We start from the raw sequence: 16,121 nt of genomic DNA on the forward strand, positions 1-16,121 counted from the left end.
ATGAAACAGCTAAATTAAAAACAAAATACAGTTTTGATGAAAAAGAAATATTGTTTGCTTTGGATCAATCCTTCAAATAGATAAAATGAAATAAATTAATTGTCTTGAAGATTCATTTCTCATCAATGGACTTCAAGTTTCCTGAGAATTAACAATCTTCAAATTATTGCATTTTGAAACACACTTACCCTCAAAGAACATACAAAGTCATTTAGAAATTTTCCTATTCAAAATGCAGAAGCTGAAGCATCCTTTCATTCAAAGTCAGTAAACTGTGTGTGTTTAACATGCAAAAGATCTCTTACCTTCGAATAAGACATAGTTGAGAAGCAGCATCAGGGTATCCTGATCAAGGGGCTCTTTAAGGAAGTCTGGAATTTTGCCATGTGTTTTATTATTCACATAAGCATTAATTTGTTCTTTTGCATTTTGTTGTTCAAGGAAATTAACAGTCATTATCTCTGCATTATAAAATTGCTTGGCTTCTTGAAGGAACTTTTCTTTAATGTTTTGTCCCTCTTGGACATGCAGAGAGTTTCCCATATGTAGTTCATTACTTTCCCTGGTTAGTTCTTGCAGAAGATGTTGGAATAACTGCCTCACTGCTACATTACCATTCTGTGCCATGTTGCTGTACCCAAGAACCTGCATAAACTGAGCTAGAGTGTTTTGCTTGGCACCCAAGGACAACATGCTCAGGGCAGCCGAGATGCTTAGTGGAGAAAAGAAAATATTCTTGGAAGCTGTGCTTGGCTGAGCAGCAATCTGTCTGTAGAGACGCAATGCAAAATCTGTATTTGCAATTGAAAGACCGAACAGAGACATATTTGGATCAGGTGCACTGGGTGCAGAGGGATTTCCATTGACCATTCCACTGTAAGGCACAGCAACCAGCAGCAAAGCAACAACAATCAGCTTCTCCATTTTGAACCTGCAAATTAAAAAAAACAAACCTGCAATGTATTGTTTTGAGATTGTTCAAAACCTCTACAAAGCTCATGATGAAACTTTATTACATTTCACTAGTTGGCAAGATCAGATATTGCTCCTTAGCTCTTAAAACAAGTTGATTTACATTTACTTAGCACTTCATTTTGATAGCTTGCTCATAATTTCAGAGTCCTACCTAAAATGAAGAAACCCGTTCGTATTTGGCAGCCCAACTTGCTCAAGCATAGTCCTTGGTCTCTAACGTCAATTTATACCACAACAATTGCAAACATGAGTTACACATTAATCAGTAAAATGACCGTTGATCCATCAGTTATCATTGTTTAAATCATTGTATTGGAGTTGCAAATACAAGGTTTACTACTTCACAATGTCTCAGCAAATATTCCAGGAAGGATCTTGTAACATCAATTTCACGTATTGCATTTTACATTGAGATAAAAAGACATGTTAGGAAAATTGCCATTTTTATACACTGATGTCCCCAAAATCATGATGTCATAATAACTTGTAAATCATACATTCCTGGATTATATTAAAGTTTTCATTGTTAATTTGTATGGTTTCTACACAAGATTATTGTTGTCAGTGAATCTGAAAACTGATAACTGCATTCCATTCTAGATAGACAACTCCACCAAGGTTGAGAGGTACATCTTTATTTATTAAAAATTCTTACAACAATATTTGTTCTTGGACTGTGCAATGGTTCACCAGCACACATAGAATTCAATAAGTATGGTCCATCAAGTACGTGCGGGCTCTTTATAAAGCAATCTACTCCCCCTTTCACCCTGCAAATAATTTTCCCTCAAGTATCTCTCCAATTACCCTTTGAAAACCCACTAACCACCCTTAAAGGCAATGAGTTCCACATCATAAGCACTCATTGTCTAAAAAAGATTTTCCTCATCCCTGCTGTATCTTTTGCTCGTTAGGTTAATCTGTGTCACCTGGCCCTTTAATCATTTCCTAGTGGCAGCAGTCTGTCTCTACCCCATCTAAACCTGCATGACCACATAATCTTGTATATCTCTATCATATCCCTCTCAAACGTCTAACTCCACCTAATTTGAGAGCTGAAGTTTTTTTTCCCTTGGAACCTTTCTAGTACATTTTCACTGCACCCTCTTCACATCCTTACTAAAACACAGGGATAAGAATTGTGTGCAGTTGGTTGTGACCTAACCAGGGTTTACTGAAAGCAGCACGCATCCAGCATCTGCAGTCTCTTGTGTCTCCAATGTTTACTAAAAGTTCAACAACCTCTCTGCTTTTGTGCTCCACGTCTCTATGAGCACCATGAGCCTGTAAGCTTAATTCACCGCACTCTCATCACATCTCTCCTTGTCCTCTGTGCCAAAATGTAAGAAGCATTGAAGTCAAAGGAATAAATTTCAAGGCTATGTACTAATGCTGCTACAAAGCACATTTAATACTACTGACTGTGGATACATTTCTTTGCATGAGTCATACAGCTGGTAGACTTGCTGTCTCACAGCGTGGGTGGTCCTGGTTTAATCCTGACCACCTGGGGTTGTTTGTGTGAAGCTTGCACATTCACCCTGTGACCGCATGGGTTTTTCTCCAAGTGTCCCAGCTTCTTCCCACATCCTAAAAATATGCATATTGGTAGTTATTTGGCCTTGGTAAATTGCCCCTAGTATGTAGATGTGGTAGAATCTTGCGGGGAGAATAAAATGGGTTATATAAGAATAATGTAAAAATAGGTGCTTCAAGGTAGGCATGGACTTGGTGGGCTGAAGGGCCTGTTTCCATCCTGTGTCTCTCCATGACCTCATAACTATATGGCAAAGAGTAGAAGGCTAGAAACAGAGCAGGATCAACAAGAGAAAGTGACACATCAAGATAGCTCATGGTCAGGTAAAGGAAATAACTAAAACAAAGCAGAAAATGTTGGAAACACTCAACAGGTCAGGCAGGATTTTCTGTTTTTATTTCCGAATTCCAGCATCTCCTGTTTGTTGATTTTCAAAAAAAAAGTATTGCAGTTATGGTCTTTCAATCTAGATGACCGAAAGTCAGGCTACAACAATTTATGGCTTTGTTTAGTTCCCACCTGGAATGCTACATCAGGACCCTTAGGAGCACTGATATACAGAGGGATCTTGGGGTGCAAATCTATAGCTCCCTGAAAATGGCAACACAAGTGGATAGGGTGATAAAGAAGGTGTACGGCAAAGTTGCCTTCATTGGTTGGGACATTGAGTATAAAAGTCATGCTGCAGTTGTATAAAACTTGAATTAGGCCACATTTGGAGTATTGTGTGTAGTTTTGGTCACCGCATTACGGAAGGATGTCAAGCCTTTGGAAAGGGTGCAGAAGATGTTCTAGATTAAAGAGTATTCGCTATAAGGAGAGGTTGGACAAATTTGGATTGTTTTCTCTGGAGTGTCGAAGGCTGACGGGCAATCTGATAGAAGTTTATAAAATTATAAGAAGTGCAGATAGGGTAGATAATCAAAATCTTTTTCCCCAGGATGAAAGTGTCAAATAATAGAGGGCATAGCTTTAAGGGAAGAAGGAGAAAGTTTAAAGAAGATTGGCGGGGCAGATTTTTTTATTACACAGAGTGGTAGGTGCCTGGAATATGCTGCCAAGGGAGATGGTGGAAGCAGATATGTTTGCAATGTTTAAGAGGCATTTAGACTGACAGATGAACAGGCAGGGAAATGGACATTGTCCAGGCAGGTGGGTTAATCTAGATTGACATCATGGTTAGCACGGATATCATAGGCTGAAGGGCCTGTCGCTGTGCTGCACTGTTCTCTGTTCCATATACTTATGACATAGCTTCTTAGGAAGAATATCCTGGTCTCGTAGGGAGTGTTGTATGGATTTATCAGAGTGAAATGGATGAAGTAAAGTTATATTCCTTGAAATTAGAAAATCAAGAAAATCAAAAACTTTTACGGATAGAATAGTTATAGAAAAACTATTTCTGATGATTGGAGTGTCCAAGACCAGGGATCAACCTTATTCTGTTGAAGTAAGAGCCTCATTTTCTGTTGCTGCTAGAGTTTAAATAATGTCCATTTTACACTCTGATCTGTACAAAAGTATTTCAAGTCGCTGAATCAGGATCAGAATCAGATTTATTATCACTGACTTACGTGACGTGAAATTTGTTTCACTGTTGAACTCCACTATTTTAGAATTAGTAAGAATTGCATATTTGCACTGAGCTACTAAAGATTTGCCACATCACTTTGGCATTGTTGTTTACTCAGGGCTCTGAACTGAGACCTTCAAACAAAAGCACAGACAGTATTTGAAATATTTAATCTATGATTCCTGCTTTAAATCCAAGCCAATGCATAACTCTCTACAGGAGAAATGAGTTAAACAGATCTTTTGATGCTTCACTTTTCTGATCCATGCTTTATTTATTAATTTATTTTATAGTCAGTGTACCATTTCTCAGAGGTGTTGTGTATGATGTAGATACCACAAAAGTGTAGCGCTATCAGTTATAATATAAAGCTTCCTTGAGTCACATCACACAATGGGCTGCATTTTCCTCTGTGTTACCAATGGGGTAGTGGGCATACAGTTCCAGCAATGCATGTGACCCCAGTGTGAGTCAGTGCATGTTCCTGGATTATGTTAATTTTAATATTGAGAGAGGACTGCCAGCACTATTTGTGCCTCCTTTTGAACCTTGATTCCTCCCCAACATTTTCACTCATGACTAAACACCTTTCATGAAATATTGAACAAATTCATCTAAAAATGTGAATTGAAATGTCCTGCTGTATTTCCCACATATAAAATGAACATCAAATTAGATTAATAACTACATTATTAGGTGATATTAATCCTAACAACTCTTTATTTTGGTTGGTTGTTCATCACTTTTACAAGCTCAACTAAACTATTACTTCCACCATAAAATCCATTCTCACCACTTACATAGACATCCATATTTAATGTTAAATAGCCATCAAGAATTAGCTGCACCATTAATTTTGCTTTCTTTGCCTGCCTCTTTTATGGTTAGTTTGTTGGACATTTTATTTAAATGTATATCATTACTGTCAACTCAGACAGTAGCCTTGCAGAAGATACAGAACAGAAGGTGTCTTGGTGTTTAACCTATATTGAGGAGGAGTGATAAGTTCAGAAGAAAAAAATAGGGAGAATTGATTTGTGAAGATTTAGCTGATCCAAAACCTTAAGGCAGCTGGCAAGACTTAGCAAAATACTGATGTACATTGTTACTTCAGTAACACTAGAATGACTGAGGTTCAATTTCCCTTCTTTCCCACTGGCAACCCTTAAATGCAAAAGTACCTGTTGGCAATGGGGCATTTAGTGGTTACTAATAGGTGGAACTGGATTCAGTGTGTAATGTGCGGAACACTGCATTTGCTCCAACCTTGATGCTGTGAGTTCATGGAGATTTATCCTTTCCTTTTTTCATCTATGCTTAGCTGGTATGTTTCACATTAGTTCATTGTCTGGAACCTTTTTCTGGACCTGGGACAACAGAGGACTGCCAAATTTCTTGCAAGATGTAGCTATAAAATGCTATAAAATCTTAGGCATTTCCTTGGGATTAAGAATGACTCACTTGCATTTCAGTTTTGTGGGTTCTGATGTGACAAATGAAACTTAGCTGGGAACCACAGACTCTTTCACAGATGAGACAAGGTGGTGACTGATGGGATGAGCGGATGATGCACTCCTTCCACCACATTTACAAGGCTTTGTGAGCTTGAGGTTCCCAATACCATCCTGAATAGTCCTTCTCCACTTTGAATGTTCATGGGCCAGAGATTCCCAGGAGTCAGCGAGGATGTTGCATTCCTTCAAGGAGGCTTCAAACATCTTCTTGAATCTTTTCCCCTATCCACCTGGTAATCTTTTCCATTGACAGAAAGCATTTTCTTTCAGAAGTCTGGTGTCAGGCAAATGAATGACATGGTCTGTCCAGTGAAACTGAGTGTAACTATGGCCTCATCTTGATCTTCAAACAGCTTTTTCCTCAATTGGCCAAAGGTTGTGAGGTACATTGAAGATCACCACCACCGTCAATGTCTGCCTTTGTGAAAAGTGATTCCTGAGATACGGGAGGTGGTCCATGCTTTTCAGTGTCTCATAGTGAAGCTTGTAGTGTGATGCAGCAGGGGCAGGTTGGTAGAGGTTGTTATCATCCAGTTTATCCTGATGACTGGCGAGGCCTGTAGAGGTTTTATGTGACACCTGCTCCCTACTGTCTGCTCATGTCCATACCTGGGTGCCAACCAAAGCTGGGTGCAGAGACCTCTTAATGTGGGCTCAGAGCCCCAATGACTGCCCTGGTATTTATGCCTGAAACCACACCAAGTGTTACACCTGTCCCTTCACCTCCCCCCTCACCACCTTTCAGGGTCCCAAACAATCCTTCCCCTCCCTCAACCACTACTATCCCCCTCTCACCTGGACCTGCCTGTCACCTGATCTTACTTATCCCCTGCCTGCATGTACTCCTCCCCTCCCCCCACCTTCTTATTCTGGCTTCTGCTCTCTTCCTTTCCCATCCTGATGAAGGGTCTCGGCCCGAAACGTTGACTGTTTATTTCCCTCAATGGATGCTGCCTGACCTGCTGAGTTCCCTTGGCACTTTTTGTGTATGGCTCCATATTCCAGCATGTGCAGAATTTTTTGTGGCAACTATATGACTACTTGTCTAGTAAATGAAGAGTTTAAGGTTGGAGAGAAAGTCAGGATGGATGGAGAGAGGAAAAGGGAAGGTCTGTAAGGGGGCAGACAGGGACAAATCGAGTGACACAGGTTGGTGGTGGTGTTGGCTGAAAGATATAGTAGGGATTAATGAATAACAAGGGGTGTATGTGGGGGAAATGTTAAAGAGAAGAGAGGGATGAAATATGAGATTACCAGGAAAGGAGGGAGAAAGAAACTGAATGCTGGAAATGTGAGAAACAGGCCTGCTTACTTGAAATTGCTGCATTCATTGTTAAACCTGGAAGACAGCAGTGTGCTAATTTGGAAGGTGAATGGTCCTTGAGCTTATGTTAGGCTTTGTTGGAACAGTGTAGGAGGTCAGAGTGCGAATGGGATGAAAAGTTGAAGTGACATCTTGGTCAGCATTTTGAGTTGGGCCAAATGGCATGTTTCTGTGCTGTATAATTCTATGTCTCTATCACTCTATGGTCGAGTGGAAGGTGAGTGCCAGTAGAACCCTCTCCTTGTTTTGGCTGGGAAGAGAGGGAACAAGAGTAGACAGCAAGAAATGGAATAGATGCGATCCAGAGCCCTGTCTGCTATGGTTGGGGGTGGGGGTGGAGGCTGCAGAGGAGGAGTAGAAGCCACAGTTGAGTAAAATGTAAGGTATTCTCAGAAGCACGAGTGTGAATGATTCTGTCAGAACAGGTATAATGTAGGCAGAGATACAGGAGAATAGAACTGAGTCCTTACAGGAAGCAGGGTGAGAGAAAGTATTTGTCAAGATAGCTGTGGGAGTTCTGTGGGCTTGTAATGGATAATGACCACAAATTTATTTCCTGGAATGGAGATACAGAAGCTGAGAAAGGGAAGGGACAAGTAAACGTCACTGTTGGTGATTTACTACTCAGTCTACTGATAAATACAGCTATCAATGTCCAGCTCATCAATTAATCAATTATGTTATTGTCAAGCCAACATTCATATAATAGTTTACGTTGTTTATCCTAAAAGAACTTGAGATCCTTTGTGCACTTACTTATTTCAGAAGTTCCTTGCCAGGAGGAACAATATGTTGTTTTGTTCTCTGGACAAAGTTTGTTGTCTGCTTTTACTTTGGATATCAAGGTTATCATTGTATGCAAAAATGTTTCTTCCACAAAGAAATACTGTATATTGGATGCAGTACTGTGTGGGACAGGCTTCAAAGTTTCTGTCATTTGCTTTGTGCATTAGCCAAAGCTCTCAACATAAACATAATCAGCTAGATTTTGCTGGGAAAATGATACCTAGTTTAATGCATATGGTGCTTTTAGTGTGTAAATAAACCAGCACTTTAGTGTTCAGGAAAGTATAGGCTGTAAATTACAAATTGCTGTTTGATTTGCCCTGCTCCGTCATTAGACTCCCCAATCAAGCTCAGCACCAATCGTCCAGTGAGTTTTAGAGGACTGTTGCATTTGTGCAGCTGGAGCAGGTTAACGTTACCTTACTAAGTCTCCTCTCAACTTTCTTTGCTCTAAGGAGAACAATGTGAGCTTATTCTATCTAACCCTACAGCTGAAATTTCTCATAAACCTCCTCTACCCTCTGATCTTCACTCACAGCAGATCCACACTTATTGTATAGGCCATGGAGTCCTTAGTTTAAAAAGGTGAAGCCAGACATTTTAGGAATGTGGTTAGAAATACTTACACAAGTAGGCTGTGGTAAAAATTTGAAATATACATTTGCAAATTGCAATTGATGCTGGATTAATTGTTATTTTTAAATCTGAGATTGTTAAAAGCAAAGGGAATGATTTATTTAATTTTATGAGACATAGACAAGAAATATTCAGCAGGTCAGGTAGCAACTATGTAGAGAGTAACAGAGTTGATATTCTGTTTTAATTTCAGATTTACAGTATCTCCAGTTGCTTGCTTTTGGGCTACAGAACATGTTGCAGAGAACAGCCATAATCTTATCGGTCGACAGAAAGGAAATAATTTTTCCCTGTTCTTTTGTTTCTAAATCAGGTACAGAAAGAGAAATAAAGAGATGGAAAGAAAGACATGATTGAGAGAGGGAGAGCGAAGGAGAGAGAAAGAAAATACAAAATTGGAAAAGTAAATATTCTGCAATTTTTTGAAATCTCCAACCATGAGAAGTAAGAAATTGCATTTGTATTAGTTAAGTTGCAGTGTTAGAGAGAGTCACTGGTGGCAGTTTACACCTTATCTTGCTTTTAAATGATACTTGGACATGAAATGAACATTGGTTAACCCTGTGGCAAGTCTAGTTCCTACAGTCCTAACACTCCAGTAGAGTATTAGTATAGTGATGGGACTAGTAACCAGAATACTGGACCATTAATCGAGAGACAATCCCATGAACATGGAACACAGAACATACAACAGTACAGCAGAGGAACAGGCCCTTTGGCCCATGACATTGTGCCAAACTAATTAAACTAGTAATTAAATGCCTAACCAAACTAATCCCTTCTGCCTACACAATTTCCATATTCCTCCATTCTCTGCTTACTCATGTCCTTATCTAAGAGCCTCTTAAATGTCTCTACCATATTTGCCTCCACCACCACCCCTTGCATGGCGCATTCCAGGCACCCACCATTCTCTGTGTAAAAAACTTGCCCCACACATCTCCTTTGAACTTACCCCCTTTCACTTTAAATGCATGTCCTTTGGTGTTAGACATTTCGACCTTGGGAAAAAGATATCGGCTGTCTACTCTATCCATGCCTCTCATAATCTTATAAACTTCTATCAGGTCTTCTCTCATCCTCTGCCGCTCCAGAGAAAACAACCCAAGTTTGCCTAACACCTCTTCATAGACCTCTAATCCACGTAGCATCCTGGTAAACCTCTTCTGCACCCTCTCCAAAGCCTCCACATTCTTCCTATAATGGGGCAAACAGAATTGTATACAATACTCCAGATGCATCCCAACCAGAGTTTTATAAAGCTGAAACATAACTACCCAACTCTTGAACTCAGTGCCTTGACTAGTAAAGGTAAGCATGTCATACACCTTCTTTACCAGCCTATTAACCTGTGCAGCCACTTTCAGTGGGTATGGACTTGGGCCCCAAGATCCCTCTGTACATCAACACTGTTAAGGGTCTTGCCATTAATAGTGTAGTGTCCTTTTACATTTGATCTCCCAAAATGCAACACCTCACATTTGGCCAGATTAAACGCCACCTGCCATTTCTCTGCCCATATCTGCAACTGATCTATATCCCATTGTATCCTTTGGCAATCTTCTACACTATCCAGAACACCACCAACCTTTGAGAAACAAAGGATTGCAGATGCTGGAATCTAGATGAAAAACACTACGATGCTGGAGGAACTCAGCAGACCAGGCAGCATCCGTGGAGAAAAGCAGGCGGTCAACATTTCGGGTCAGGACCCTCCTTCAGGACTGAAGATAGGAAAAGGTGAAGCCCAATCTATAGGAAGGAAAAGCAGAGCAGTGATAGGTGGACAAAAGAGTGGAGGCAGGGTGGGCACAAGGTGGTGATAGGTAGATGCAGGTAAGAGACAGTAATAGGCAGGTGCGGGGGAGGAGGGGAGAGCAGATCCACCGGGGGATGGGTCAAAGGTAAGGAGGAAAAAAGGAGGGTGGATAAAAGAGAGATAGGCTAGGAAAGGGAAGAAAAGAAGGGGTATCATTGGGGGTGTGTGTATGGGGAGTGTTGTGGGGATTACTCAAAGTAGAAGAATTAAAAGTGGGACCAATCTTTGTATCATCTGCGAACTTACTAACCCACCCAGCTACATTTTCAACCAGGTCATTTAGTTATATCACAAACAGCAGAGGTCCCAATACGGATCTCTGCAGAACATCACTAGTCATGGACCTCCAGCCAGAACAAGTCCCATCAACCACTACCCTCTGTCTTCTATGGGCAAGCCAATTCTGAATCCAAACGACCAAGTCACTGTGGATCACATGCATTTTAATCTTCTGGATGAGCCTACCATGAGGGGCCTTGTCAAACACCTTACTAGAATCCACGAAGACAACATCCACAGCTCTACCTTCATCAATCACCAATCACCTCCTCAAAAAACTCAATCAAGTTAGTAAGGCATGACTTAACACACACAAAGCCATGCTGACTGTCCCTAATTAGGCCATGATTTTCCAAATGCTCATAAATCCTATCTCTAAGAATCCTCTCCAGTAACTTCCCTACCACTGACGTGAGACTCACTGGTCTATAGTTTCCAGGATTATCCTTTTTTTCCTTTCTTGAATAACAGAACGACATTAGCTACTCGCCAGTCCTCCAGGACGTCGCCTGTGGCTAGAGAGGACATGAAGATATTGGTCAAGGCCCCAGCCATCTCATCTCTTGCCTTTCTCAATAACCTGGGGTATATCCCATCAGGCCCTGGGGACTTATCTACCTTAATGTTCTTTAAGAGACCCAACACTACCTCTTTCTTTATCTCAAAATGCCCTAGAATATTAGCACGCTCCACACTGATTTCCCATCCTCCACGTCCTTCTCCTTGGTAAATGCTGACGCAAAGTACTCACTTAGGACCTTGCCCAATTCCTCTGCCTCCAAGCACATATTCCCTCCTTTATCCTTGAGTTGTTCTACCCTCTCCCTGGTTATCCTCACTCTTGATCTATGTGTAGAATGCCTTGGGATTCTCTTTAATCCTACCTTCCAAGGACTTTTCATGCCCCCTCCTGGCTCTCCTAATTCCCTTCTTGAGTTCTTTTTTAGCTTCATTATAATCCTCAAGGACTCCATTTACTTTTACTTTCCTAAATCTCACATACACTTCCTTTCTCTTCTTGACCTCCTCTCTCGACATTCAAGGTTCCCCTACCCTGCCATCCTTGTCCTTCCTTACATCTGGAACATAACTGTCCTGTACTCTGTGCATTTTGTCTTCAAACACCCTCCAGATGCGAGATGTGGGCTTGCCCAAAAACGGCTGTTCCCAATTAACCCTCCCTAGTTCCTGCCTAATACTCTTGTAATTTGCCCTGCTCCAAGTTAATACTCTTCCACAAGGTCCTTACTTTTCTGTAGCCATCTTAAAAGTTGTGGTCACTGTTCCTTAACTGTTCTCCTGCTGAAAAGTCGGTCACCTGGCCAGGCACATTACCCAACACCAGGTCCAGTACGGCCCCTCCTCTCATTGGACTATCTACATAAATCAATATTAAGAAACCCTCCTAGAAGCTCCTAACAAATTCTGCCCCATCTAATCCTCTTGAAAATAGGAGGTCCCAGTCTATACTGGGGAAGTTGAAGTCACCCATGACAACAACCCTGTTGTTTTTACACCTAATCTGCCTTCATATCTGTTCCTCAATGTCCCGGTGGCTAGTGGGGGCTCTGTAGTATAATCCCATCAGAGTGATTGCACCTTTCTTATTTTTGAGTTCTACTCATATAGACTCAGTGGACGAGCCCTCCATTATGTCCCCTCTGAATGCAGCTGTGTTATTGTCCCTGATTAACAGTACAACTCCCCTCTCTTACCTCTCTATCTTTTGTAAAAAATCAAAATCCTGGAACATTAAGGATCCACTCCTGTCCCTCTCTCAACCAAGTCTCTGTAATGGCCACAATATCATAGTTCCATGCACTGATCCATCCGAGTTCATCATCCTTACCTTTAATACTCCTAGCATTAAGATAAACACACTTCAACCCGTACGTCCCATCGTGTCTATTAACTTACTCCTGCTTCTTCTTCCTTACAGACTTGCTGGTCATGACATCAACCTGTGACATCTACCTTCCTCTCAACCCTTCCACTTTCTGACCTGGTGCTCTGGTTCCCATCCCCCTGCCAAACTAGTTTAAACCCTCCCGAGTAGCACTAGCAAACCTTCTGGGCAGGATATTGGTTAATGTGCAACCTGTCCCTCTTGTACAGGTCACCCCTGCCCCAGAAGAGGTTCCAATGATCCAAGAACCTGAAACCTTGGCCTCTGCACCAGTTCCTCAGCCACTCATTCATCTGTTCTATCATCCTATTCCTACCCTGACTAGCACGTGGCACCAGGGCTAATTCAGACATTATTACCTTTGAGGTCCTGCTTTTCAGCCTCTTTCCTAACTCCCTATACTCACTGCACAGGACCTCTTCCCCCTTTCTACCTACGACATTGGTGCCAACATGCACCACAACCTCTGGCTGTTCACCCTCCCCCTTGAAAATATTCTGCAGCCGCTCTGAGACTTCATCGATGCTGGCAGCACACCACCCTGGCATCTCTTTTGTGACCACAGAACCTCCTGTCTGTCCCCTTAACTATTGAGTCTCCTATCACTATTGCTCTGCCTGACTTTCCCTTCCCCGCTGAGCCTCAGAGCCAGTCTCAGTGCCACTGACCTGGCTGCTGCTGCTGTGCCCTGAGAGGTCATCCCCCCCCAGCAGTATCCAAAGGGGTATACATGTTGCTGAGAGGAATGGCTACAGGGGGACCCTACACTGACTGCCTGCTTCCTCTGCCTTTCTTGGTGGTCACCAAACTATCTGTTGCCTGCATCTTAGGCGTGACCACCTCACTAAAACTCTTGTCTATGATGCCCTCAGCATCCCGGACTATCCTAAGTATGTCCAACTCCAGCTCCAGCACCACTTCCTTAATGTGGTCAGCCAGGAGCTGCAGCTGGGTGCAATTACTGCAGGTGAAGTCATCGGGGACACTGGCAGTGTCCCTGATCTCCCACATCCTGCAGGAGGAGCATGCCACTGCCCTATCTGCCATCCCAGTTTACCCTAATAGGAAGAGTAATTCTAAGGGAAACCTTACCTGCACCTAGCTTTTTCTGCTGTTCAGCCTCCTTTCACCGAAGCCTCTCGACCAAAGCCTCGGCACTTGTCAACCACGGCACTTACAGCTCAAACACGGCCACTCCAAAATGGCCACTCTACCAGAGCCTGCTTCCCTTTTGTAGGCGGATAACAACTTTTAAAATGCTGCTGGCTCCTCCCTTCTGCTGCTCAGGCTGCTGGGACTGGAAACCATGATGGCAACAAGGCAATTTAAATTCAGTTAGTTAAACAAATCCAAAATTAAAGCTGGCTTCAGTAACTGGATTGTTGTTCTGTTTCACTAATGAACTTCAGGGAAGTAAGCTTGCCCTTCTTACCTTCTCTGCCTCCAGGTGCACGAAAGGAGTTGGCTTTCAACTGCTTCTTCCGCTGCAATTAGTGATGGACAATAAATGCTGTCATTACCACCGACAACCACATCCTGCAAAGGATTAATTAGTACCATCTACACACAAATATTTCAGGGTGTTGCCTTCAACCTACAAGAGCAACCTTTAGATCACCTTGCTATTGTGTTTGCATATTAGCCCTGCAAAATTGGCCTCTTATTTGCATAACAAATAACTTTTTTTTGCAGAAACGTTGGCTGTATTTTCAAAATGATAGGGAATTTACAGCAGTAGCATGAATATTGCCTGAAAATAATGTCGCTTTATATAATTCCAGTGAGACCCATCTATGTGAATTTCCTTTTGCTCTTTCACATTACCACAAAAGTCATGGCAGTATCTTGTGTTCAGCTCTAGCTACTACAGCCTACTGGAATTAACTTTTGCGATTAACACATTAATTATTTTGCAATGTTCTTTGTACAATAAGAAATCATAGCAGTTAAACTGAATGAAATAATCTGTTTTTCAAAAGTAACATCACAAAGCTCAGAAGCTTAGTACCTGTCTGTTACTGGAAGCAAGCAGGGCAGAGATGTCCTGGTCCCCCGTAATGGATAAATCAATGGTAAAGAGCTCAGTGGGTTTTCTCTGAGGCAGAAATCAGTCTAATGGAATAAGATCAGAAAGAATGTTTCCTTTTACTCTGGTTCTAAATGCACACTCTGCAGTTTTCATCTTTTTTTTAAATAGAGTTGGATGAATGCCCTGCAGTTTGGGATACAAATGTCATAGCATGGAAACAGGCCCTTTGGCCCAACTCACCCATGCTGACCAAGGTGCCTTCCTGAGGTAGTACCAATGTTTACTGAACTGTAGTGACAGCAGTTTGGTTCAGAGAGTAAGAGCCAGTAATAATGGGGGCATTCATTTAATGTGAGGCAGGACGCAGAATGACCAACCTATTATAGTGTACACAGGACTGTGAAGGATCCTACTAATCCAAAAACTATCAATTTGGAAGGTAACTTTGGCAATGGCTGTCTCTATATATTGGGGAAGAGCATTGTGGTGTCAAGTATTGGCTTGGTTATTTGATAATACCAAGTTGACAAGAGGCATCAAGCTGATTTTCAGTCAAGGTATCGAATGGTTCCATTCAAAATATACTAGGAACAGGAAACTTAAAGAATGAAAGCAAGTGAAACAAACAATCAATAAATCATTATCTACTTTTATAAAGAAAACTATCCAGTAAGTTAAAAGAAAACCCATTTTTGGGTTCGTACATGGATAGGAAAGGTTCAGAGGGACAGAGAGAAAACGCAAGCAAGTGGTACTAGCTTAGGTGGACATCTTGGTCAGCATAGACAAGTTAGACCTAAGTGTCTGTTTCTGTGCTGTATTGCTCTGTGACTCTAAGAAAGATAGTCCATGTAAAATATTGAGGGGTCAGAGAGCTGGAATAGAATTGTATTAGAGAAAAGAGGTGCATCCAATTTAAAAGGCAAGTTGGGGAGAAGTAAGGCAGGTAATGGTCTTCCATTTACTTTGCTTTGATTGCACAGAATTTATTTACTAATGGGTTTATTCCTCGTGTTCAAATAGGTTCTTATAAAGCTGATTTGATTTGGCACATGGTGTGACAATATCCCATGAGCTAATTGTTCCATCCAAATATCCCATGAGCTAAAAGAAGACAATGCTATCAAGGTGTTTAATGTGATTTATTTTATTTGATAATAAAAACACCATAAGTATTAAAATAAATGGAAGTAATTGCAGTGATTATATTAATTAATTGTTTGATTTAACTCAAAACTAACAAAGGTTAAAATGTTTAAAGATGAGATTAATCATAGGTTTTCTTTTAACTTGCTGGATAGTTTTGTTTATAAAAGTAGATAATAATTTATTGATTGATTTGACTTTTAGGGGCTATTCGCTTTGTAGCATCCTTCCTGTTAAGAAGAAAAAACAGCACTCAGTAACTGCAAATGTGTTTCATTTATTCTCATATGATGTGCTAATAGATGATAGACTAAAGACAACATGGCCTAAACAATAAATGCCTATCTAATCTGAGTGAAAAATGAAGTTAACTTGATGGACATGGAAAAAGAAGCCTGCCACTCTTACCAACATCAGCCAGTGGGGTGCAGTGGATGGGCAATGAAGAATGATAAGACCTAGAACTACCTGGACCACAACATCAAAGCACAGATGGGATTAAAACTGTAAGAGTGCAGAAGGTGGGAATAAATGGAAGAGAGTAATTGCTAGTTATAATGGATCCGAAAGGTTAATGTGGGCTTTGGGTTGATGATC

General features: G+C 41.3%; 1 protein-coding gene across 1 annotated transcript in view; it reads right to left on the reverse strand.

The window, feature by feature from the left end:
* LOC127571722 (uncharacterized) overlaps positions 1-16,121 on the reverse strand; it is a 60,387-nt gene that overhangs the window by 12,297 nt on the left and 31,969 nt on the right. Inside the window, 2 exon segments of the mRNA XM_052018404.1 lie at positions 306-931; positions 13,782-13,885. Coding sequence (XP_051874364.1) covers positions 306-931; positions 13,782-13,885 — 730 coding nt within the window.

This window comes from Pristis pectinata, chromosome 1, assembly GCF_009764475.1.
Source record: "Pristis pectinata isolate sPriPec2 chromosome 1, sPriPec2.1.pri, whole genome shotgun sequence".
In the NCBI taxonomy this organism is placed as follows: Eukaryota; Metazoa; Chordata; class Chondrichthyes; order Rhinopristiformes; family Pristidae; genus Pristis; species Pristis pectinata.